The sequence below is a fragment of the Triturus cristatus genome, chromosome 9 (genome assembly GCF_964204655.1).
Source record: "Triturus cristatus chromosome 9, aTriCri1.1, whole genome shotgun sequence".
Classification (NCBI taxonomy): Eukaryota; Metazoa; Chordata; class Amphibia; order Caudata; family Salamandridae; genus Triturus; species Triturus cristatus.
The window spans coordinates 671224676-671250785 of record NC_140592.1 but is presented as its reverse complement, the minus strand read 5'-3'; the positions used below and the strand labels follow the sequence as shown (position 1 = coordinate 671250785).

The following is a 26110-nucleotide window of genomic DNA, read 5'->3' as shown; positions in this document are numbered from 1 at the left end:
TACTTCCCCGAATCACCTTGTCTTTAGAAAATATTTGAAGACCGGTTATTCAACTCTGGATAGTCTCTTCCCCAGTCTTTGACAGTCAAAATACCTTTGGGTATTTATGCGCTCAACAAATTCAACTAACAATAATCACACACTATCTCTGTGGGGACTTGAACATCACTATAATCACACACTATCTTTGTGGGGACCTGAACTTTCCTATAATCACATACAATTTATGTGTGGGTTTAAACATCCCTATCCTCACATTCTACCTGTTTGGAGACTTGAAGATTTTCTTTATACACTATTTCACTGGTGACCTGAACAATATTATCTTTACGCACTATCTCTGTGGGCACTTGAGCATCACATAATCACACAGTATCTCTGTGGGGTCTTGAATATGCTTATAGTCACATACAATCTATGTTTGGACATAAACATGATAATCCTCACATACCTATTATATGGATTGAACATTGTCTTTACATACTATTTCAGAGGGAATGTGAACACAATTGCCTTCACATACTATCTCTATTGGGAGTTAAAATCTCAATAAACACATGCCATCTTTGTGAGGACTTGAACATCACTATAACTGTACACTATCTCTGTGGGGATATGAACTTCACTCACAATATTTTTGTGGAGACTTGAAACTCATGATAATCACACACTTTCTCTGTGGGGATTTGAACATCACTATAATCACACACTGTCTCTTTGGGACTTGAGTATTACTATAATCACACACACTATCTCTGTGGAGACTTGAACATCACTATAATCACACACTATCTCTGTGGGGACTTGAACATCACTATAACCACACATTATCTTTATGGGGACCTGAACATTCCTATAATCAAACACAATTTATGTGTGGGCTTAAATATCCCTATCCTCACATTCTACCTGTTTGGAGACTTGAACATTTTCTTTATACACTATTTCAGTGGTGACTTGAACAATATTCTCGTTACACACTATCTCTGTGGGGACTTGAGCATCGCAATGATCACACGCTATCTCTGTGGGGACTGGGCTATGCCTGTAATCACACGCTATCTATGTTTGGAGATAAACTTCATAATCCTCACACACTTCTTGTGTGGCTTGAACATAGTCTTTACACACTATTTCAGTGGGGATGTAAACACAATTGTCTTCACACACTATCTCTGCTGGGACTTGAACATCACTAGAACCACAAACTATCTGTATGGGGACCTGAACATTCCTATAATCAAATACAATTTATGTGTGGGCTTGAATACGCAACTCCCATGGTTTTTTACGCATTCCTAGATTTACCACAATTGGTAAACCTGGGAATGCATCAAAAAAGATGCACCTCCCCAGGGAAGGCATAAGAAGGAGAAATATTTTAATTTCTCTTTGTTTTTTCCCTCTTTCTATATGTGCTGCGTTCTGCAGCACACATAGAAAAGGGAAAAAGCTCAGAGGATTGATTTTGTGCAGGATGGTGTCCCTCCCTGCACAAAAACAATCCTGCTCCCAATGCAGACACCCTTGGGCTAAGGGTCAAGGTTGGCTGCATTGGCACTAGGCAGTCAAAAGGGCTCTGTATTGTTTTATATAGGGCACATTCTTGCTCTTTCCCTACCACGCAGCGCAGCAAGGTGACTTGCTGTGCTGACCTGCGTGACTTTGGCATAAATATGCCCCTTCGTTTTTTTCCTGAGTGACTCAGTCAACACAAAGAAAACACCCATAAAAGTTAACAGGAAGCTTTTGATATTCGCTTGGAATATCCCTGTATTGAGTTAGAGGTAGTTTGGGTAGTTTTTCTATTTTTATGTGTATCACCTGTATTTCACCAAGGGAAAAACCATTGTAAAGTTTCACACCCTGCTTTTATCCAGATATACCTCTAAAATACAACCGATCTTCAAACACCATCATAAATGATGACAGCACTACATAACTTGGTGCTAATTTTATAGATCTCAGAAGCATTAAAGGTGGAGTCAGGGGAGCATTTTCAGTGAACGTGGCCAACAGAAAATAACCATGGCCTTGCTGCATCCTGGTCAGAAATGGGGGTGACTTGAATATGAGAGTGCCTGAAATGCAAAAACAAAAACGCTACAACATAATTCTGCCAAAATGCATGATTTTGGTCCTGCAGCTGCAGTGTAGAGGAAGGCTTCAATGAAAATAACATGGTTCTGAATCCCCCACCAGGGCCTTTGCCTACCTGCGCCGTCCAACAGCTTTGACAGATTAAAGCTGGGGCTCATTGCTGCTGAGGAAGAAATCACTTTATCCAATGCAAAATTAAGTTATCTTCTAGTCCCATACATATAGCGCTGGACTATATAGAGGATTTTTCAAAATAATGCGCTTTTGAACTCCATAATTGAACTCCATATTTTAAGTCACTGCTGCTGAACGAGTGATAGAGTTCTGAAGCTAAGAGAGGGTCAAGATTAGCCTTTTTCTAAAGAAGAAATAAAATACCTTCTTAAGAGGTTATGTAATGTTATGTTTTGAAAACAACAGTTCTTGCCAACTTGATGGTCAGGAGTGTGCATGGCTTCATGTGGGTGGGATGGAGGGTACTGATGCATAGTGAGATCTATTGCTTGTACTGCATAACATGATGAGTTCCCTTGTGTTGCACAGGTGCTTTCTATCTTAGATGTCTCAGCATGAATGTACACCCTGGTTGTTCCTCCCTTTCTACAATCTGTGCACCTGATGCCTGAGGGAGGTTACCAACCCCTTTTTTACGTCACATGGTGAAATTCACCCTTTTCCAATTGTGTGGCCAGGGATCTCACTTCGGAACTAGTATCCCGATATATAGTGGATACAGTTTTGTTAAATCAGATAATGGGAATGGGGAAGATCTGCGGACTTTGCAATTGTCCCTTCCACCTCTCCTCTCTCGACCTTGAGGCGATCCGGAGGATGAGGCGGACGGCATTTACCAGCAACACCATGACTGGTGCCCTTGATGGAACTTAAACGATGCCCCCTTGGCGGAAACCAAAATCTGTTCTTACTGCGGTGCCCGAGCAACTTTGGCTGGTGCCCGGTGGAGCTGTCACATGCAGCTATAGAGGAGTTTGCCTCTGGTTCACCCCTCGGCCGGCACCTACCCAGTCGGACATGAGACATTGTTTTCCTCGCCTCTCCGATGTGTTTTCCTACCTGCATTCCCTACCCCTGTTTACCATTCCCCCTCTACCTCTTCGCTCCCCATAAGATGTGTGTTCGCGCTAATAATCTTGCATTATTGTGTAATCTCATGTTTTTTTCTTTTTGCCTATGTCTATACTTGTCTATGTAATTATGGAACCTGTAACTCACTGATCCTCACGTAAAGCGCTCTGATACCTCCGGGTCTAGCCAGCGCTATATAAAACTTTGCAAATACAAATAAATAAATAAATAAAGATAGATAGCTAGATAGACGACAGACAGACGGGTACATAGATTGATTGGATGGATGGATGGATGGATGGATGGATGGTTGGTGGATGGATGGATGGACGGACAGACAGACGGATGGATGAATGGATGGATGAATGGATGGATGGCCGGATGTACATACAGATAGAGGGATGCATAGATGGACAGGTGCACAGATGGACTACGATGGATAGATTGAAGGAGAAACAAAGATAGACAAATATCAATCTATTTTATTTAAAGATGGCTAAGTTACATGAAGAGGGATTGAAACAGGTCAGGATAGAGGTAAATAGAGAGACAGATTGCTCTAGATAGAAATGCATTTAAATTCAATTCTGAGTATCTATCCTTTCTTTCTTTCTTCTTTACTCCTTCCTGTCTTTCTAGTATGTCTCTTCAACCTGTCCCGCAGCTTGTCTTACACTTTTCCTGTCTTTTCCTGTCTCTCCCCATTTCTATTTTATATTTCTCCCTGTTTTTCTCTTTGTCTTTCTTCCTGTCTTTCCATCTATTTCTGTCTTTTGCCCGCTGTTTTTGTCCCCCTTCCTGTCTCTCCCTCCTTATGACTGTCTAACTTTATTTCTCTCTCCTCAATTCTAACTCTGTATTTCCTTGACTCTCTCACCCATATGTCTCATATCTCCCAATCTATCCCTATTTTCCCTCTTTCCTTGTCTCTGTGTTTCTGTCTTACATTTTCCCTGTCTATTGCTGTATATCTATCTTTCGATGTCTCTCACTATATTTAATTTATCTGCCTCTCCTGTCATTCTTGCGTCCTCCCCTGTCTCCCCTATATCTCCAACTTTCTCTCCCCTGTCTATCTCTCTCACTGGTTTTGTCTGACTTTCATTATGTCTAATTCTCTCTCTCCTGTTTATGCCTATCTTTTTATTTGTCTCTCTTACTTTTACCTCATCCTTCTCTCCCCAAAGCTGACTCACCTTGGTTCTCTCCCCGTCTCTCTTTGTTTTCTCTGATGTTGTCCATTTCTCCCTATGTTCCTCTTACTTTATGAGGCTGTTTTCCTCCCTCTTCATTCTCTCCACATATTCCTTTACCTGAGCCTTTCTTACTGTCTTGGGCGAAATGCACATTAGAGGCGCAATGCTTTATTTGTAGGTACTCAGTCATTTATACTAACTGAAAGGAGATGAAGAGGATGTGGCATTACAGCCAGAGCTGCCGATTGCAGAAATGGGAAGCCAGGTTCGACTCTCTGTGTCCGCTCAACATCCTGTAATTATGGGCAAACTACCTAACCTCCCCGTGCCTACCAAAAATGAATGTGTCTTTGTGTCACGTAACTGATGGTCATTTAAAGCACTCCAATGCCTCACGGGCGAGTTGGGGCTATGTAAACCTGCAAAGGTTTCAGACCTGAAAGGTTAGAACTGCAAAGCTTTGGGTTTAGTTGCTTTATATCTGTGTTATACATGAACTGAAACAAAGTGAATAGCACGACTGTTCGCAAGGGTACCATATTTATTTGTTTGTCACTTTGTTTCCGAGACTTGGTCCAGAGTTGCCGGGAGCAGGGGATAGTGGACAAGTTGCAAATAAATACATGCTTACATTGAAGGATGAATAGCTAGAGTCTTGAATTGTCAGCATGTGGTGCACCAAAGTCTTCCCTCTCGTTTGCTTCACTAACAAAAATTACAAAAAAAACAATTTATCAAAAACTATTGACTTTAGTTTGTGCGTTGTCAATCTGGGCATTGTAGTGCATAATCATATGGTTATTGGTAGACTGCAAAGAAATAAACAAATTGCAGTTTCTTCTTTTCGGGCAGCCCTTGTCAAATACCTATTAATTGTGCAAACTGTCACTTGCAAAATATTTTTTTTTTCAAAAGGGTTCTTCCGTGGTTCGTTGTTAAATTCAGTGTCCGCACTATTTACAAACCCCTTGCGACACCGAAGCGTCACTTTTACTTTGGAAAAATGTGAGTACCGGCGGCAGAGGGGGCTTGTAAATAAGCCCGCATGTTTTCAAGACTGTTTCTCATTGCTGCAATCAACCTGTGTTTGGATGTTGGGGGAGGGGAGGTGTTCCTTTCATTCCTAACTTAAATGCTCACCTCTGTGATCAGCCGAAACACAAAGGCTGCGATCTGCATACATTAACACTTTGACGGCTGCCCAGGAAAGTGCTCTACCTAGAAGGAACTGCGAACCACCTGCTTTACTTTATGAAAAAGGTGTGCTCTGCAAATGGTACACTTCTCTCAAGGCATAGATTAGGGAAAATAATTTGCAAAGATGTAGACGTATTTGGGACTGAGTGCTTTTGAAAAACAGCACTGTGAGTTGTGTAGCTTAGATGTGTTGCAAGTGATTGTTTTGCACTGCCTAAATGGTAGGCTGGTAAGATAGTTCAGAGGGCTGAGCGTCTCTCCCCGGAAACATATGGGTCACTGCTGGTTTAAGTCCTGACATGGAAAAGGATGTCTCTATACAAATATCTAGGGTTATGGTGGCATCTTGTACGTAATTGGCTAGTTTTTTTTATTGCACACTACATGAATAAGAAATATTGGTTACCGTTCCAATATTAAAACTGTGGTTGCACCAACAACAAAGGAATGATGGATTGACTAAGGCAACAGTATATGCTTTTATATAGTAATATAGTGCCTCGAGCTTATCTCATGCACACAAACCCTGATTAATTTAATCTCACAAATTGCAGGTTCAAACTGCCCAAATAGCGAAGCCACAAATGTGTGCTTCCCTAGGGCATAGTACTTATTGGTGCACAATTTGCATCTATTTCTCATGTGCATCACCCAGAATGGGAAACTATACAAAACATGCATATAATTCATCAATTCCCAGGTTCAAAAACTGGGATTTCAATTATATACACACCTTGAACCCGCAATTTGTGTCAGGTTGTACCTAACACAAATCACAGGTGCAAAGTCCAATGTGCTTATGCAGAAATAATGTATGGCGTTTGAAAAAATCGACTACGTAAAGAGTATACCTATAGTTGGCCTTTACAAACAAAATCTTAAAACTACACCTTTATATGTACTGCGAGATATGGACATATGTGTTTTTTTCTAATTCACAGAAAATTCCATTGTTCATTTGGCAAGCTGCCCAAGGTGCAGGTTCCAAGCATACATCTGTACATGTCTTGCAACCTTTTTTTGTAGGCCTTTCACCTGTGCAGAAGTTTACACTCAATCTGTATTGGAAACACATTTTTTTAAAATCTGTATTGTGGAAATATTTCTCTGTGTGGCAAAACCTGCTCTGAACTAAAATGACCACCATGAATCTGCTCCAGTGTGTATAGTCCTATATTTGAATTAAATAGATATCTTTTTTTCTTTCAGTAATTTATTCGTATTTAGGATGGAATATATTATACAGGCTATTTCAAGAAGAAAAGTACATGGCATCCATGCTCATTAAGGCATTTTGAGACGACTGTTATCTTTATTGTGATATTATCAGATAAATCACTTAACTTATGTAAGTGTGTGAGAGAGAAAGAGAGAGAGGGAGAGAGAGAAAGAAAGAATAGTTCTAGAGGGAGAGGAGATTAAGGGGTACATATGTTTAATACATGGGATTCTGCAATTCCTGTGTATAAACTCATCTGTATAAACTCATCTCTAATTTCTTTATAATAGGCAACTTGTCACGCACCCAGACATCTATTATAAAGAAATGATGTCAGAGCTCAACTGTACTAACTACGTGTCTAATTAAGTGCACCAGTCTTTTCTCCCCCGTTGTGCCTTACTTACCTGGTGATATCGAGACTTTGAGACAGTAATTGTTAAACATCACGAGGATTACACGGAAAGTATGCTGTCTCACGAATTGCATCTTGGGAGTTAGAGTGTGGCCAACAATGGGGCGTGTGATTAAGTATAAACTGGAACATTGCGCGTAAGAGGACACACCTCAGAAGAAGGCAATATGCTGAAACACGTCCGGTGCCTCTGACACGTGATTACCTGCACTAATTGAAATAAAGCACCTTTGTCCAGGAACCGGGTTTTGGCGCATTTCTTGTTTGGATGTTATTTGCGGGAATTGCTGTCTCCCGTATTTGCCATGACCGCCCTGCAGGGTTGGGGGTCCCCGTCGATCTAGATATATATATATATATATATATATATATATATATATATATATATATATATTCCCTAATGCATGTGTAGAGATTGCAGGATTTTTAAGTATTTTTGAAATAAGACATTTTTCCTAATTATATATTTATTTTACCTAAAAGTCACTTACTGGTGCTAGGCAAATTCTAGACCAAATTTGAAAGTCAGCATAAGTGGGTGAGAAATGCCCTTTATCATAGGTGTAAGAAAAATGTCCTCTCTGTTGTCACTGCTAGCATGAGCAACAAGTAGGGAATTTGATTCTGACAGCTCGTTCTTTTCAAGTATCATTGCAGAAAGTTTTCTTCTTCTAAAGAGATGAGCTCTCCCCATTTCCTCCATCATGTGCCTCCACTATATATATAGTTGTTTAGCTGCGCTGAAGATGGTGCCTCAGTGACAGCCTCATACTAAGGGGCATATTTACAAGCCCCTTTGCTTCACTCATGCAAGAGCGATGCAAATTAAAAATGAGATTCATGAAGTCAAGCCAGGCCATCTTGTGTGGTCCTAAGTGGCTTCTTAAATCTTAAGTAATGCAATACAGCGCATATCGCGGCACTGTATTACTATGCGCCATGGAGCCATTTCCATGCGTGTTGCATGAGTGTTCCCACGCAACATGCATTGATTTTGATGTATTTCCAGATTTACCAGAAGTGGTAGAGCCGGGAATTAACCAAAAACCTACACCTTCCCAGGTGAGGCGTAACAGTTATCGCCTCTTTCTACGTGTGCTGCATTCTGTAGTATACATAGAAAGAGGAAAAAGCCTCAGGGAATTGTTTTAGTGATGGAAGATGCCTGCACAAAAACAATCCTCAATGCAACGCAGGCAAGGGTGCCGGCGTTGGCACTAGGCAGCCAAAAGAGTGCCAGTGCAGGGCAAAAGGCAGGAATGCATATTAATATATACACGGTGCCCTTATTAGACCTGGTGTCATCTCTTGACATCGAGACTGTGTCTTACGCTGAAGATACACAGCTTATTTTAACCCTGGATAAAGAATCCACAGCAGCAGAAGAACATTTCCAACAATGTCTCTCTGCTGTTTTTGAATGGATGACGGCCAATCCCCTCAAGTGCAACAGCCAAAAGAGATTATGCTGCTGGGAAAATGTAACATCTTCACGCCCAAACTGTGGTGGCCAACAGATACAGCACGCCACCTAAGACAGTGGCTACTGTTAAGAACCTAGGGGTCAGATTTAATACCTCCCTCTCCATTCACCAGCAGGCACTGTCTGTGGCAGGAGCCTGCTTCTATTGGATAAAAACTCTTAAAAAAATTCTTTGACCTCCTTCAAGCTACAGCTCATAAGACCGTGGCAGTAGCTTTGATCTTATCACGCCTAGACTATTGTAACAGTCTCTACGCAGGAGTAAAGAAGAGTACTCTGAAAAAGCTGCAGACTTTTCAAAATGCAGCATTCCGAATGGTACTGAAACTACCAAGGGGGTCATCTGCCTCTGAGGCCCTCCAAATCCTACACTGGTTGCCAATACACAAGAGGATTCTCTTTAAGATCCTGCTAATAACCTTCAGAGCTGTAAAACAAAGTGGCCCCAAATACCTCAGGACTAGAATAAAAGCTTTTGTACCTGCACGCAATCTGAGATCCTCCATGGAAAATCTGTTAGTACTCCCCCATTTCCTGGATCTTCGCAGTACCAGATAGTCTGGCCTTATCTCTCATCTGATAACGGCACCATCAGAGACCACACTCCTTGACACTCAGCTTACCCGCTTTCAGCGCCAAGATGCTCCATCGGAGTGAAAGCCAATGCTTTAAATTACAAATGCTTTACAAATGACTTCATTCATTCATTAATATAAAGAAAGGTGCATTCCTACCCATTCCTTGTCACGCAGTGCAGCACAGCAAGGTGACTTACTGCGCTGCAGTGTATGACTTGGTCATAAATACGGCCCTAATATATTGCAGTTCATTGACAGGCTAAAGTGCATAAATAAATATGGGAACTTTATTAAAGTGATTGTTGGGAACAACTGTCTTATGTTATGAAAGTTCAGTTCGCTAATGCAATCATTGCAGATTTCTGTTTGTGTAACTACCCACAGAAAAGACTTCTGGTTGGTGCACTGGTGAATAGTGACATTTATAGTGCTCGGAGGTCCCATCTTGTGACTGCAAACACTGAGAATATGCCAGTCATAATTTAAAAATAGTTTTACAGTATAAGGTAGGCGGTCTCAAAAAGTGATGTAGACCCAAAGTGATGCAAACCCAGTGCAAACTATTGTAGTGGGGTTTACTTTTCAACGCAAATCATGATTTGCATTGAAAAGCTCCCTAAAGTAACAGAAATTAGTGTTGTGACAAAATATTGAGTTGGAAATATTGGAAGCAGAAATATCAAGAAAAAATATTGAAACACTACAATATTGTGATGCAGAAATATAGTTGTCAATATCGATTTTTTTTTTAGATTAGTATTATAGTTTTCAAGAATATCATTGTTGTAAATATTGTTTTCAATAATATAGTTGTAAAAATATTGTTTTTTAAATATCGTTTTGTTATAAATATAATGTTTTTAAATATAGATTGTAAAGTTAAGTTTATTTCTAATTTTTAATTTAATTATAAGAGTAATTTAAACTTTTGTAGTGAGTTGCTAGGTTTGTAGAGCTGTAAGGTAGGAAGTTATTTAAGTATAATTAAGTAATTAATAATAATAATAATTTTTATTATCGATATTTAATTGATTAATAATTATCTAAATCATTTACCAAGTTATTTATCAGGTGTAGGTTGCTAGGTTTGTAGGGGTGCAGGGTGGGAAGTTAATTACGTAATAATGAATTAACAACTTATGAACACTTTATTATTATACAATTGATTATTATTTTGTAATTATATTTTGTAAGTTATTTGTGCGTGTTGGTGAGTTTGTAGGGATATAGGGTGGAAAGTTAATTGGTAATTAACAAAGTAATGAATAAATAATTAAGAACAGATTGATTAAGGATTACATATTAATGTATCAATTAATATTTAATTCGCAATTGATTATGGCATGAAGTGTGGTTTGCTAGGTTTGTGGGGTATAGTGTGGTATTTTACTTAAGTAATAAATAATGGCCAATTTGTTTTAATTGATAATTGATTATTAATTTGGTTAATAATTATGCTAATTGTTTTTTTATATTTTTTTGGTTAGTTAATAAAGTTTATATTACGCTCTTTATTATATTATTAGTGTTTTGTTTCATGTATGTTATGTGTTTGAAGTGAACTACTAACCCTACTGTTGCACAGACTGGAGTGGGAGTAGTGGATTTTACCTCTCCGAAGTGCAGTGATTTCCCTGCTGTTGCACAGACTGGATTGGGATTAGTCAATTTTACCCCTTGAGAGCCCAACACTTTTTCTACTGTTGCCAAGACTGGAGTGGGAATAGTAAATGTTACCCCTCTGACATCCAATGCTTTCCATACTGTAGCACAGATATTCAATGAAAAAATTATATAATGATTTAAAAATTAAATATTTAAATAACAAAAATTAATAAAGAAAACTAAATAATTTCTCACCCTATTCCCCCTACAAACTGAACATGTTGCTAAATTAGCAATAACTAATTATACTATGCAAAATATAAATTACAAATCAGAAACTAAACCCAAATAAATGAAAGAACAACTAATCAATTAAAACATTACATAATAACCATTTCAAAGTCCAGGTTCAAGATGGTTGTCATTGGGTCGTTTGAGTGCGTGGTCAGTAGGAGGGTGTTCTTGTGGATGATTAATGTGATGCCTCCTCCTGGTCGGTCCGTGCAGTCCTTGTAGGTGATTTTGTAGCTGTCAGGGATGGTGATGGCGATGTCCGGCCCGGATCAGGGGTTGATCAAGGTTTCCGTGAAGAAGGTGATATCGGGAGAGGAAGTCCCAGATTTCTGTGGCGTGTTTGTGGAGGGATCGCACATTGAAGAGGATGTAGTTGAGTCGGTCGAGTGTGCTGCTGGTCGGTTGGACGGCAAGAGGATCTGGCATGCTGGCATGGGTGAGGATGTGGCTGCAGTTCTGGCAGGAGAATGGTCCTTGGGTCTTCTTCGGTGACGTGAGGTGACGGGCAGTATGGTGTCCTGAGTTGTGGGTGAGGAGGGTGCTGGCATCATAGGTGTGGAAGGTCTGAGAACCAGGTTACCAGGCGCTGGGCATGGTCCAGGCACAGACCGGTGCAGACAGGCCTATCTTTGGTGCGCCAGCGGCTGCCATTCAGTTGTGCTGGGGAGCTGGACAGTTGGGTGGCAGGAAATGAGGGAGCGGGAAGGATCACTGGAGGGGGCGGGCCCTGCGGGTCACGGCAACATGGACGAGGGTGGCAAACAAACGGAAGAAAAAGGTAAAAAAAGGCAGAAATCAGAAAAGAGAGGCAGAGGGACAGCCCAGCAGCAGAGCAGTGATGCTCTACCATTAGACCACCATATATGAGGCGCAGGCAGGGGCCTGCGGGTGGACGTGGGCCTCGACCAAGGGTCAGAAGCAGCAACAGGGGCAGCAGCAGCTACCAGGCAGAGCTTCGCTGTGAAGGGAGTAAGTCCTCTAGAAAGTCGATGTTTGCTACTTCCACTCCAATCTAAGTAAAAGTAGGGAAAGTGTTGTACTTCAGAGGGGTTCAAAGGGCCATTTCCACTCCAGTCTAAACAACAGTAGGGAAGGTGTTGAACCTCTGAAGGGGTCAAATTTACTATTTCCATTCCACCCTAAGCAAAAGCAGGGAAAGTGCTGAATTTCGGAGAGGTTAGATTTAATATTCCCACTGCAATGTAAGCAACAGCTGGAAAAGTGTTGCACTTCAGAGGGATTAAATTTACTATTCCCACCCCAATATATACGAAACCGAAAGAAAAGTACTGGACTTAAAAGGGGTTATATTTACTATTCTCACTCCATCCTAAGCAACAGTAGGGAACGTGTTGGACTTTGTAAGGGTTATATTAGCTATCCTCACCTCAATTAAGCAATAATAAGGAAAGCATAGGAATTGGATGGACTAGATTTACTCTTCCCACTCCAATTTAAGCAACAGTATAATGAAGAAAATTGTTGTAATTAATAGTGTACTTTAGTATACTTGTAATAAACATTGTTTTTTATTAAATATATATGTATACTTATAATATTAGTAAAATGTTCTTTTTTTATATATAGTTTGCAATTTTAAATGTGCAACTGAATTTTTAAAAGACAATTAGATGGGTCTGGTGGCTCAGTGGACTAAAGTGTCCATGTCAGGGCCCTGTGTTCAATCTCATGGTCATAGGTTCAAATCCCGGCGGGTCCACTCAGCCTTTCAACCATCTGAGGTCGACAAAATGAGTACCGTTGGGTAGCAATCAACATCTGTTAGTGCTAAGATGTCTAAGAGTTAATGTGCGATCTACAAACACCTATTTTAAGTAGTTTATAATTTAGTAGTGGGAGTTTGGGTTTTTGGGGGAATATGATTGGAGGTAAATTACATTTTAACTAATTGTTTTTCAATTTTAAGTAATGTAAGGTAAAATCAATATATAAATTATTAGTATGTAATGTTTTAATTGTTTAATTATTCTTTCATTTATTTGGGTTTAATATCCAATTTTTAATTTATATTTTGTATTGCATAATTAAATATACCTAATTTAGCAGCTTGTTCAGTTTGTAGGGGAATAGGGTGAGAAAATATTTAAATGAAAATAGTTTTCTTTTTTAATTTTTTGTTATTTAAATATTTATTTATAAATCATATTTTGTCATTGAATATTTAAAATGAAAAAATAGTTTTATTTAGACTGCAAGAAATAATTAGTAATATATATCAGCAAGTGTATATTATATTTATTATTTGTATATGTTTCATTTATTTAAATTGTATTTATATTTTAATTTATCTTCTTGGTGTTTGTGGTTTTTTCAGTAGTAGCGAGAGAAGTGAATTTTGCTTATGTTAATTTAAATATTTAATTTAATGATACGTTTATTTAGTAGATTTATAATAAATTGTGCATTTTATTTAAATGTATACAATATGTATTTTCTAGTTTATCAATGGTTAATCATTTTATGTATTTAGGTATTTAAATATATTTTTTTAAATGACTGTATTGGAATGGTATATGTAACCTTTCTGAAGTCCAACACTTTCTCTTACCATATTGTATACAATAAAACTTACATTCTTAATTTTGATATTCTGTTCCACTATATTTTTGCAGCGGTGATATTTTTGACAACATATTTATGTCACATGATATTTTGGAATAAATATTTTTTTAATTCACCATATTTAACGTGTGCCCATTTTGAAAATGTTTCTTTTCTCATGTAAAGTGTAGTTACAGAACTATTAGTCATTTTCTCTACTCCGGCACAAAGGGACCATAAACCTAATTGCAAAATGAGGAGCTTATTTATGAGCCCCTTGTTACACTTTTGCCCTGCTGTTGCGTCACTTTTTGTGAGGGTGTAGCTGCATAAAATATGTGCCATATTGCACCATATTTACAAAGTGATGCATTTAAGCAGATGCGTCACTTTATAAAGCCCTGCGCCACATTATACCTGCGTCGGGTATAATGTATGTAGGGTGGGTGTTCCCCCGCAAAAGCCTAGTAGAAGTGGCACAGTGAAATCTATCAGATTTCACTGTGCCACTTCTAGGACGCTACTGTGTCACAACCTTATGCCTGCCTCACAGCAGGCATAAGGGTGACGCAGTACAATGGGAATAGGCTTCCCCCATTCATTGCTTCATGCTTACGACACAACTCCAGCACTGTTTGGGTTTCACGCCGACAGAAAAGTCAGGATTCCTGATGTATCTATCATTCCATGCAACATGGTGCGTTGTACAATAAATGCAGCACATCAATCATGTCGCAAGGAGGGCACACTGAATAGTTTAGCATTGCTGCTTTCACGCAGCGATGCAACACTTTTCATAAACGAGGCCCTTAGTGTGTAAAACTGTATGTATAAAATTCCCACTGCCAAAAACAAGTTATTCAACTTTGTGGAGGACTCCTATCTTTAACATTGGCACATTTTAAGGTTTCTTTACTCACAAAAGCAGCTAGTGCATGACTATTAAATTGTCCTTCCTGAACAAAGGATTAAACGGCTCCTTTTAGGAAGCCTAGTTTTATACCCCACACACACGAAGTACAACATTTGGGCTCACTCCTCAAAAAAACTTTAACAGTGTGAAAGATTCCTGTAATTAAAGTAGGCACATTCTGAGGTTTTTATTTCCATGAAAAAGACAGCTGTATGTCAGCCAAAGTGACTTTCTCTACTCTTATGAACATACCAGCTCAGTTCAGGAATACAATTTGTAAGACTCTTGTATATGATTTGCCCTTCAAATAATACAATCATCAAAGCTGAGAAAGTCTCTTCTAGCTGACATCAGCACTTCTGAGAATGTTCAAGCCTTGTTTAAGAATTTCTATTTTACACTCCAAATATAAAAGGCTGAACAAATAGATGTTTCAACTTTGTGAAAGTGTCTCATGTTTCACCTGGGCACATTTTGAGAATGTGTCTTCCCATAAAAAGGCGGATGTACCACTGCCAACTTGATTTTTTCTACTCTTGCACAAAGGACTGCTAGATCCATTCTGGAAATCCACTTACAGAGTTTGTGTTTCTAAACACAGTAAATGTTTGAAGTTTGTTAAACAAGGTATATGTGCATATATATATATATATATATATATATGTATATATATCTTGCATCTAGGTTTTGTGGATTCCGGAGTGCTACCCAATCGCCACTGGTGCTGGTTTGAGGCGATGCCACCTCACGCCTCTAACAATCGAAAAATCCCACTTCTCACATGAAGAATATACTTTGAGAGAAAGAAGAGCTTTGTAAGGAGAGGATCATTTCATTCTTGAATTATAGAGACAAAATGTATAAAGACGTGCCAGTTCTTAAATCGATTTCTCTATTGTAATAATCCTAAAGTGTCAGAACGAATCAGTATGGGGAGTTTATTGCCATCAAAAATACAGTTTTATCTTTTTAATGGAGACTGGAGTTGATGAGATGGGGCTAGAAAACAAAATGAAAACACAGATACTTGGAATTTTAAGGAAGTGTGAGCCCTCTTGGATGAACACAGTTTAAATCAGTTAATGCTGCATTTGAAGTGGGATTCGTAGATATGGATAATTCCAGTCTATCATAGTGGTGGCTTGAGTACCACTATTATCACATCATATCATCTCATGTGCATATATAAAGTGCACAACAACACCTGAGTGTATCTTGTTGCTGAATACCATATGTGTTTTGTTATCCAAGTAAATAGTACTTATTCTACAGACCTTGGAAAGAATAAAGGCTGAGTGGTAGCACCAGGATTCAAACATGTGAGAGAGTTGTCAACACATATCCCTCAAGTGGATTCATTAATTTAATAAGCCACCTGACTAATACGATCTGTAGGGGTTCTTCAACATACCTATCATTATACATATCACTTTGGAGTCTTGAATATGACTGTAATCACACATTATCACTGTGGGGACTTAAACATCACTGTAATTGCACAATAGCTCTGTGAGGACTTGTACATGACTATAATTATGCACTATCTCTGTGTGCTATCCCTGTGCATCCTATTAATCACAGACTAACTCTGTGGGGACCTGGGCATATCTCTAATCATACTCTTTCTCTGTGGGACCTGGGCATGTGTATAATCACACACATTCTCTTTGGCAACCATGGTAATACTATAGTCACACACCATCTCTGTGGGGACCTCGACATCTCTATAGTCACACACTACCTCTGTGGGGACCTCGACATCTCTACAGTCACACACTACCTCTGTGGGGACCTGGGCATGTCTATAATCACACACTATCTCTGTGGGGACCTGGGCATGTCTATAATCACACACTATCTCTTTGGGGACCTGGGCATGTCTATAATCACACACTATCTCTGTGGGGACCTGGGCATGTCTATAATCACACACTATCTCTGTGGGGACCCGGACATCTCTACAATCACACTCTATCTCTGGGGACCTGGGTATGTCTATAATCACACACTATTTCTGTTGGGAGCTTGATATCTCTATAATCACACACTATCTCTGTGGGGACCTGGGCACGTCTATAATCACACACATTCTCTTTGGCGACTGTGGTAATACTATAGTAACACACCATCTCTGTGGGGACTTGAGCATTCCTGTAATTACACACAAGCTCTTTTTCGACTTGAACCACCAGGGGTGCCATGAGGCACAGGTTCAAGACTGATTTGCATATAGCTGGGTCTGAACTGGGGTGGCGAAGTGAGCTAAAGAACGATGATGGATTCAACCCAGATCTGTGACGGGGGGTGAGTGTCTGAAAAGCTTCAGCGCTCCGTCCATCATCTCCTTGTGTTTGCTTTCACTTGAACATCATCAGCTTTACATTCTAGGTATGTGGCTTTGTGAATATTAATAAGTAGTAAAGTTAGACTTTTTATCTAAGTTTACCTTTGTGAATCAGGTCCTATTTCAATGAGGACTTAAACACAATCACCTTCATGTACTATTTCTGTGGGGACTTAAACATCACTATAATAACACACTATCTTTGTGGGGACTTGAACAACACTGTAATAACACACTATCTTTGTGGGGACTTGAACAACACTGTAATAACACACTATCTTTGTGGGGACTTAAACATCACTATAATAACACACTATCTTTGTGGGGACTTGAAAAACACTAAATTAAAACACTATCATTGTGGGGACTTGAACAACACTGTATTAACACACTATCTTTGTGGGGACTTGAACATCGCTATAATAACACACCATCTCTGTGGGGACATGAACATCATTAGCTTCACAGTCTTTATAATGGGATTTAAGCTTTGAATGTACACACTATGTCTATGGAGACTTAAACACAATGATCTTCACCCAGTATCTTTGTGGGGACTTGAACATCTATGTTGGCAAAAATGTAAGCAGCTAATCAAGCTCCGGGTTCCACTTGACCATATTCCTTGGTTCCATATGTTAATTTCTTTGTGTTAGTTCCCTTATCTCCTAAGATGATTTTATCCACTAATACATAGGTTAAATACAGCTTTAAGTGTCTTTCTTTAAGCATGATATGACATTTTCTGCCACATTAACATAATCTGTTTTAAATGTACGCACCTAGTATATATGCAGTAATTCATATATGAATAGATTATAATGTTGTTTGTGTATATTGATAAAATAAACATTTAGCCATGTGCCTTCGACTGTATTCAATCACAAATAGTGTTACGGACAAGGTCCCCACAAGGATGGTAGCACGTGTTCAAGTCCCCACAAGGATAGTGCTGTGCGCACGATTAAATAACAATATATTTGCACATTTCAAGCAGGATCCTGTATCACGAATTTTTTCTTAACATTTTTCTGTTATTAGTGTGTTTTAAAAACATTGGGAAAGGTTAGTCCCCACAAGGCAGGTATTCACACATAGTCCCCACAAGGATGGTAACACGTGTATGTGTGTGTGTGTGTGTGTGTGGCCGTGCCGTGTCCGCAAATGCAATAGGTCTCGCATTTGAGCGAGATTAAGCTATTGACATTGTAAATAACAATGCCGTTTTAAAAATAATGTCATGAGCAATGCCAATAGCTCTAACTTTAACAATGCCGAGACCATTGCATTGTAAATGCTTGTTCTTCGACCGTCTGGCCACTCTGGACTTCGCTCTGGGCTGCAACTGGGAAGACTCCTGCTGTTCCTGATCTCATCGCCCTGCTTGTCTGATGCAATTTCCGTGCCTGTGCTCCACACAGGAACCTTCCAAGGCCTGTGGGCATCCAAGACACCTGAAGGAATCTCCCTTGAAGTGAAGGAGTCACTTCCCTGCATCTGCAGGCACTGCAACTAAGCTGACCGGACTGCTGATCCTGGGCTCCCACAGACTCCGAAAGTCTCAGCAACATAGGTGGTGGTTCTTCACATCCCTCGAGGCCTGCCCTGTCCTCTCACCAAGATTGAAGCCAGTATCCCTCATCAGAGCCGCAGGAACCGAACCCCTGTGCACCACATCGACTTCCAGTTACAAAGGCTTGTTGGCTTCTTTCCACCAAAATCTTCAGGCTGCAAGTAGCCCCAACCTCAGGCATCTCCTGTGACCAAGATCAACTTGCTCACCGCATCACTTGCATCGTGGGCCTGCATCTTTGGTGAGCTGCTCGAGCTCCTCTTGCGACTCCAGTGCCTCCGGCCTTTGGGTCCTCCTGAGGTTCTCCTTTGATTTCTGCGGGCTCCCCTCATTGCTCAGGCCTGCCCTGACTCCCTGCATGTGATGAGTCGCCTGGACCTTGCTGGTCTCTACACTGTACCTACTTCACTTTCCACATTGGTTGCAGTTGCAAAGGCTTGTTGGTGCTTCCAACAGACACCGACCCTCAACTCTCGACATCCCAAGTGGGACGGCTCGTGCACAGCTCCTGGTCTTCCACAGCCTCGCCCGGTCCACACAGTTGCAGTTTCAAGGTCACCATCAGCTCTGCTGCAACACTCTACTACGGTGAGCATTCGTCTTCTGGGCCTCCTTGTCACTTCCAAATGGCATAGACTCTGTCTCCTTTGCTTGCAGGTACTTCTCATCCTGAATCCACCTTTGGGTTCCACCGGACACTTTCAGCTTCTCCAGCAGCGGTGTCTTCCTGAACTCCTCCATTGATTTCATAAGCAGTCTCCGACGCCACTTAACACCTATGCACCCAGCGTCCCTGGTGTAGGTATCCAGGTTCCTAGGGTATCCACGGGTGGTTGTGGCTCTCCAACATGTTGTCTTCCACAGCGATTCTTCAGTGTCCACTGGAAGGGTCCTTCTTTTTTAAAATTGCAACTGCGACTTACCTATTGACTTGTATTGAGCCGTGGTCGTGTTCCCACTGTGCACACGGCCTCCGTGGGGTTCCTGGTTACTTACCTCTGGTAGTTCATTGGGTCCCCGGCACTTCTACGTCTTCTGAGTATAGTCTAGATTTGATTCGGGATTCGCGTGCCACTATTTTAGTAAATGGTTTGGTCTCCCCCTGGCGACCACTGGGTAACTGTGCTACTTACCTGTTTCTATTGAAAAGTATTGTGTGCATTGTGTACATCTCCACCTAGGAGATATATGTATGTGTTAGTGAGCATCTTCCACAGCGTCGCCTGGTCCTCACAGCTGCAGCTCCAAGATCACCGTCAACTCTCCTGCTGCACCCGACATTGGTGGGCATAAGTCTTCCGTGCCTCCTGGTCACTTACAAGTGGCATAGACTATCCCCTCTGCTTCCAGGTACTTCTCGACTTGAATCCACCTTTGGGTTCCACCGGACACTTTCTCCTTCTCCAGCAGTGGCATCTTCCTGAAGTCCTCCATTGGGTTCGACTGCGGTTTCCGACGCCACTTCACACTTATGCACCTGGCCCCCCTGGGGCAGGTAACCTGGTTCCTAAGGTAACCACGGGTGTGCTGGCTCGCCAACCTTCTGTCTTCCAAAGAGTTTCTTCAGGGTCCACTGGGAAGGGTCCTTCTTCTTTAAAATTGCAACTGCGACTTACCCGTTGACTTGTATTGAGCCCGTGGTCGTGTTACCCACTCTGCACACGGCCTCCGTGGGGTTCCTGGTTACTTACCTCTGGTAGTACCTTGGGTCCCCGGCACTTCTACATCTTCTGAGTATAGTCTAGACTTGAGTCGTGGTTCGCGTACCACTATTTTAGTATATGGTTTGGTCTCCCCCTATGTGTAACTGTGCTACTTACCTGTTTCTATTGAAAAGTATTGTGTGCATTGTGTATATCTCCGCCTAGGGGATATATATATGTGTCAGTGAGCGTCTTATAATGAATACATATTTATAAATACACTGTGGTTCTTTTTCACTTAATCTATACCTATAAGATTATGTTCAGTTAAAATAAGCTGGTTTACACTCCTTGTAGTCTAAGACTGAAGGCTGCTCTCCACAGCTACCACTTGGAGAGCTTTCTAAGGTTGTCTAAGACCATTACAATCACCTTAAGGGATGTCTGGATTGGTGCAGGGTGCTCACTTACATAAGTGTGCACCATATACCAAGCCAGCTTCTCATAGAGGATGATTACAACATGTTTGATACCAAACACAACAGGGTTCGTTACAGCCAGTTTAGAGATAGCCATCATGTAATGACGCATGGCCACTCCATATATCGTAATGGCTGATGCATTTACAACCCTGGAGAATGAACTCTGAAGATTGTAGGGGTGTTCTGCTCATGCATGGGCACTCTCACACTTCGAACCGAGCACCCTGCCTTCAGGATTGAAAGCCCTGTCTTAGTGGTGACTTATAGGTTTTAAGTGCAGTGACCTCAGATATAAGGAAACTTATATCTGTCGAAAGTGGTCTAGCACCAGCTTGCTCAGGCTGCAATGGCAGGCCTTTAGTCACAATTTGAGTGGGCTCTCATGGGTGGCATAATATTTTCTTCAGCCCATAGGAGACCCCTGTTTACCTATGCCCTGGGTACCTTAGTACCATATACTAGTTACTTACAAGGGTACACCAGTAGCCAATCTGACGTGTACCTAAGTACTCACCATGTCCAATTTAGGGAAGAAGCACAGAGACTGGGGTCCTGATTAGCAGGATTCCAGTCAGACTAGTCAGAAACAGCATAGCACCAGGCAAAAAGTGGGGGTAACCATGAAAGCAGATCCAACTTTCCTACACAGGGTCACTGATCTACGGCGGAGGCGGGGCTCCACATAAATTTGTTGGAGCTTCGAACGATTAGGTTAGCACTAAAAGCATTTCTTCCCTTTGTCAGGGGAAAGATGGTGCAGGTGTTCACGAACAACATCACCGCCATGTGGTACTGCAATAAACAGGGTGGGGTGGGATCATGGACCCTTTGTCTAGAGGCCCTGCATCTCTGGACATGGCTGGAACAACAGGCCATAATCCTGGTGGTCCAACACCTGACAGGTTCTCTGAACACAAGGGCAGACTAACTCAACCATCCATGCCTAGTGGATCACGAATTACGTCTCCAGTCAGAGGTGGTGCAAGGTCTCTTTCAGCAGTGGGGAGAACCTTGGTTAGATTTGTTCACCTTCGAAGACAATGTGCAGTGTCAGCAGTTTTGCGCGTTATGGTTTCCAAGTCGGCTATCGCTCGGCAATGCTTTTCGTTGCGAGTGAAGCTCAGGCCTATTCTATGCCTTTCCGCTCATACCACTTCATCCTAGAGTTTTGAAGAAGATCAAGAATGACCGGCCCCATGTCATTCTTGTGGCTCTGAACTGGGCAAGGAGAGTCTGGTATTCAGAGCTTCTGAAAATGAGTATCGATCCTCCAATCAGGCTGCCCCTTCGGGAGGATCTTCTGTCGCAGCAATAGGGTAGGATTCCCCACCCGAACCTGTCAAATCTCCGCCTCCATGAGTGGAGATTGAGTGGCGACAGTTGATAGCTTTTGACCTTCCTCCCAAGGTATGCAACGTTATTGTGGCGGCCAGGTGGCCCTCCACCTAGACAGTATATGCCTGCTGTTGGAAGAAGTTTGAATCATATTGTACAGAAAGGTATATTGACCATGTTTCTGCTGCTCTTTCTACTGTTATTCTTTTCATTCGTACACTTGCCCAGCAGGGCTCTGCTTTGGTTACTCTTAAGGGTTTTCTTTTTGCTCTGTCAGTTTTTTGGCGGCTGCCAGCCCAACCCTCTCTGTTTAAATCTCCAATTGTAAATAGGTTCTTGAAGGGGCTGTGTTACTTGTTTCCACCCAACCCTTTGTCATGTCACAGTGGGACCTTAATTTGCTTTTGCACAACTTTCCCCTCCTGCTGCTTACCATCAAGACATCCTTTCTGGTGGTGATAACATATGCCCTGAGGGTGAGAGTTACAGGTGTTATAATGTATGCCCCTCTACATGATGGTCTTTGTAGATAAAATGGTGCTTCGCATCCATGCTTCATTTCTTCCAAAGGTGGTGACAGCATTCAATCTGGGTCAATCTATCACGCTGCCCACCTTTTTTACTCCTCCGCATCCCTCTAAAGAAGAAGAAGCGTCTCCACTGTCTGAACCCAAAAAGAGCGTTGTCTTTCTGCCTTGACCGGACAATAGAGTTCGGGGTGGATGACCAACACTTTGTCAGTTACGTGAGAGCTAAAAAAGGTAGGGCGGTACAGAAACAAACTGTTTCTCTCTGAGTCGTTCTCTGCATTAAAATCTGCTATCCCCTGGCTAAGAAGCATGCCTCTCAGGGATTAAGAGCTCATTCCACCAGGGGAAAGGCTGCTACCACGGCGTTGGCTTAGGGTGTCCCAGTCCTAGACGTCTGCCAGGCAACAACATGGGTATCTTTGCACACGTTTGTCAAAGATTACTGCCTGGACAGGCAGGTCCGCAGGGACTGGCATTTTGCCCACTCGGTCCTGCAGGACTTCCTAATATAGAAATCTTCCTGCAACCCACCGCCAGGATGGCATGGCTTAGTTATCTATTCAAAGGTAAGGAATCTACAGCTGAAAGTCTCTATCAGATAAAAAGTTACTTACTTTCTGTGACGCCTTATCTGGTAGAGACAATATCTAGCTTCAGATTCCTTACAGACCCACCCATGCCTCCCCGCTCTGCTGACTTATTTTTTTTAGGGTTTTCCCCTTTTCAGGGCCCTAGATTTTGATACACAATCAAGTCAGTCACTTCATGGCTCTGCGCTTCTGGCGAGGAAAAGTGGAAAGTGCTGACGTCCGTGCACCTGTGTGACGCCGATATAGGTGACTGCGATGTCCTAATCGACGCACCAGACGCCGATGACATCACACTGAGCCAAACGGAGTCACTCATAAGTCCTGAAAGCCATATAAGGGTAAATTCAAGAACCCAAACTGTCTCTGATGAAAATAGGCAGTCAAGTGCATGGAGGCCCTGTTGTAATGTAGCACCTGTCCTGGGTCTTTTGTCAGGAGGTAAGGATCTGCCTTGACTTGGGATCCATGGTACGTTCAGTATTCATGAATCTAGCATAAGAATATCGTATCCATGGTAAAGAATATTTTATTAGAATCAATTTTGCTTTATATGGATTTTGTGCTGTAATACAGATTCAACATACATCCCCTACAGTCACCTGGCTCTAACCTCTCTCTGTAATTATATAGTTTCACCAATTATGTAGAAACAGTGCGCCCCTCCCAATGCCATGGCTAGTTTATTTTATCTTAGAGCGGTCACCCCCCTCCACCCCCATTGCTCATATCGTACTCCCATAGCGGGCCTCATGTCTTGTCACTGTTTAAATTACCTTTTTGTCACCGGTCTCTTTTATCTAGTAATGCCAGTTTTCCAGCTGCTTTGACATCTACAGACGGATTTAAACATTTATTTTCTGATTGCACCCTCCTCCAGCTATCAGTTTTCGAAAGACGTTCAGAAGTCATCAAACTGAACCATGTGGTAGACTTTGTTGTACTCTGAGGGTCATCCAAAACATAGATTTGCCAAGGTTCTTATCTGTGCTGACAGAGGGTGCTTTCACATGTGAACATCAATCTGCAAAAAAATTAAATATTATTTTTGGGTGTTGGGCTTCTCCATTGCGCGAGAAGTGGAAATAGGCATTCAGCGAGAAGCTTCAAGCCCTTGTATTTTTCTCACTGTGAAATGATCTGGAAGAAGGAACCATATAGCCTGGATGGGTGCATCGTCTGCCAACTGGAACTGTTTGTAGTGCAAGAAATCCTACAATACCTCTGCAGTAAACTGCATAGAGAAGAATTCTCTGAAGTATCAGATGGAGCCCTGTCTGTTCTCCATACAAAGCACTAAATACAGTTGGATCCTTGAAGATATACAGAGGCTTTTGTCTGTTCCTGATGTTGACAATTGGCAATGTAGATCCACAGATGGTTGGTCATGAACCAGGCATCTCTTAATGGGAGGCCAGTGTGAAGCAAGCTACTAAACAATTAAGCAAAATAGGAAGCCGTTGGGATGAGTGACACCAGCTATTTAGGTTCCAGGTCTCTCTCATTAAATTCCCATTTGTGTGCAAAATGATGGAATAGAGGCCAAATCAAGTATATAAAGAATGAATGCTAACAGAATCTTTCTTTCGGTTTCTATGCTCACTTCCTCTCCCGCATACACAATCACAAGTGCTGTGTTACCACTTCTTTAATTCTCATTTTATTCACTCCCCATCCTATCAAATCATTGACTGTTGTACTAAGAGAAGACATAAACTAGTATTTATTTGCTCCTTCACAGGTTCAAATCCAGTAGCAAAATATATTGGTTCAGTGGACAGTCGGTACAGCAGTATGTTTATGGACTCTTCCTGGAGAGACCTTTTCGGCAGAACAGAACCTCCTCTGTCAGGTAAACGCATTTAAAAAGTATTTCATGGTTAATTTCTTTTGTCTTCTTAAGTGCTGGAGCAGTTTCCTTACAAACCTGGACCCAAATATCTTGTAGGTGTGTGAGGAAACCTTCATATTATTCCAGCCTATCTATGTATAGTTGCATTTCCTCACTACTAAAATGTGCTCCCTGAACCCATGATTAGATAATATTTGATTGTTTGCTGAGGTGCTCTGACTTGCAACAAAAAAACTTTATGCCTCAGCAAGTACCTTTCCCATTTCTCTTTAATCTGTTTAAGTGTCCTGCTAATCTTGCTAAACTTTTTTCTTACTTCAAAACTCTTTATTAGGCATTTAAATTACAGAAGCATACCAGTAATGAAACCGAATACTACCTTCTGAGTAATTAGAGAATAGTACTTACCTAATAGAAAATAGTGGATTATTAGACCAATATAGTCTGTAAGCTTACTCAAATACCTTTGCACTAGGTACGTATTATGGGAATGAGTGTAGAAAAGCAAGATTCCCAGGCAACTGGTCACATTAAAATCAAATAGGTTTGTTTTATACAAGTACCTAATTTACAGTTTGCCCTCTTCCTTCATGTACAACTTTCATTCTGAAGAATGCAGCAATCATGTTCCATATATAAGATATAGATATAGGAGCAGTCTATTCTCAATTACAGTATTTTCTTTCACATTAAGTATCCTATACACCTCCCCCTCTATAGATTGGAGTACTTTATAGATGGTGGGACTATGTATAAAAACAATGCTTAACTTTGTATTACTTGTGATATGCAAATTGTATAATAACTGTTAAAACAGGAGTGTCCCCTGCATGGTATATGGACATGTCTCATGCATTGAAAATGAATAACTGCATGCAAAACAGGTTCTTGACTTCGTTGTGGCCAGCTAGCAGGCTCATCCAGTTTGTGCTCTGAGACCTAGGGCTGACCAAGGTAACACCGAGGTCCAGAATCAGTTCTTTGATCTGGAGGGAAGCACCAAGCATACCCTTTGCAACGACATATTCCTCGTTGTTGACCTACAATGGTGGTGGTAGCAGCATACTGATTTTTGTATTAATTAATAGTCCTGAGCAGACCTTTTTTCTTTTCAGT

At 41.1% G+C, this 26110-nt stretch overlaps 1 protein-coding gene across 2 annotated transcripts in view; it reads left to right on the top strand.

Annotated features, from left to right (window-relative positions):
- PACS1 (phosphofurin acidic cluster sorting protein 1) overlaps positions 1 to 26110 on the top strand; it is a 1493664-nt gene that overhangs the window by 983433 nt on the left and 484121 nt on the right. For both annotated transcript variants that reach the window (XM_085625739.1, XM_085625738.1), the window contains one exon: positions 24884 to 24994. In XM_085625739.1, coding sequence (XP_085481865.1) covers positions 24884 to 24994 — 111 coding nt within the window. The remainder of the gene's footprint in view (positions 1 to 24883; positions 24995 to 26110) is intronic.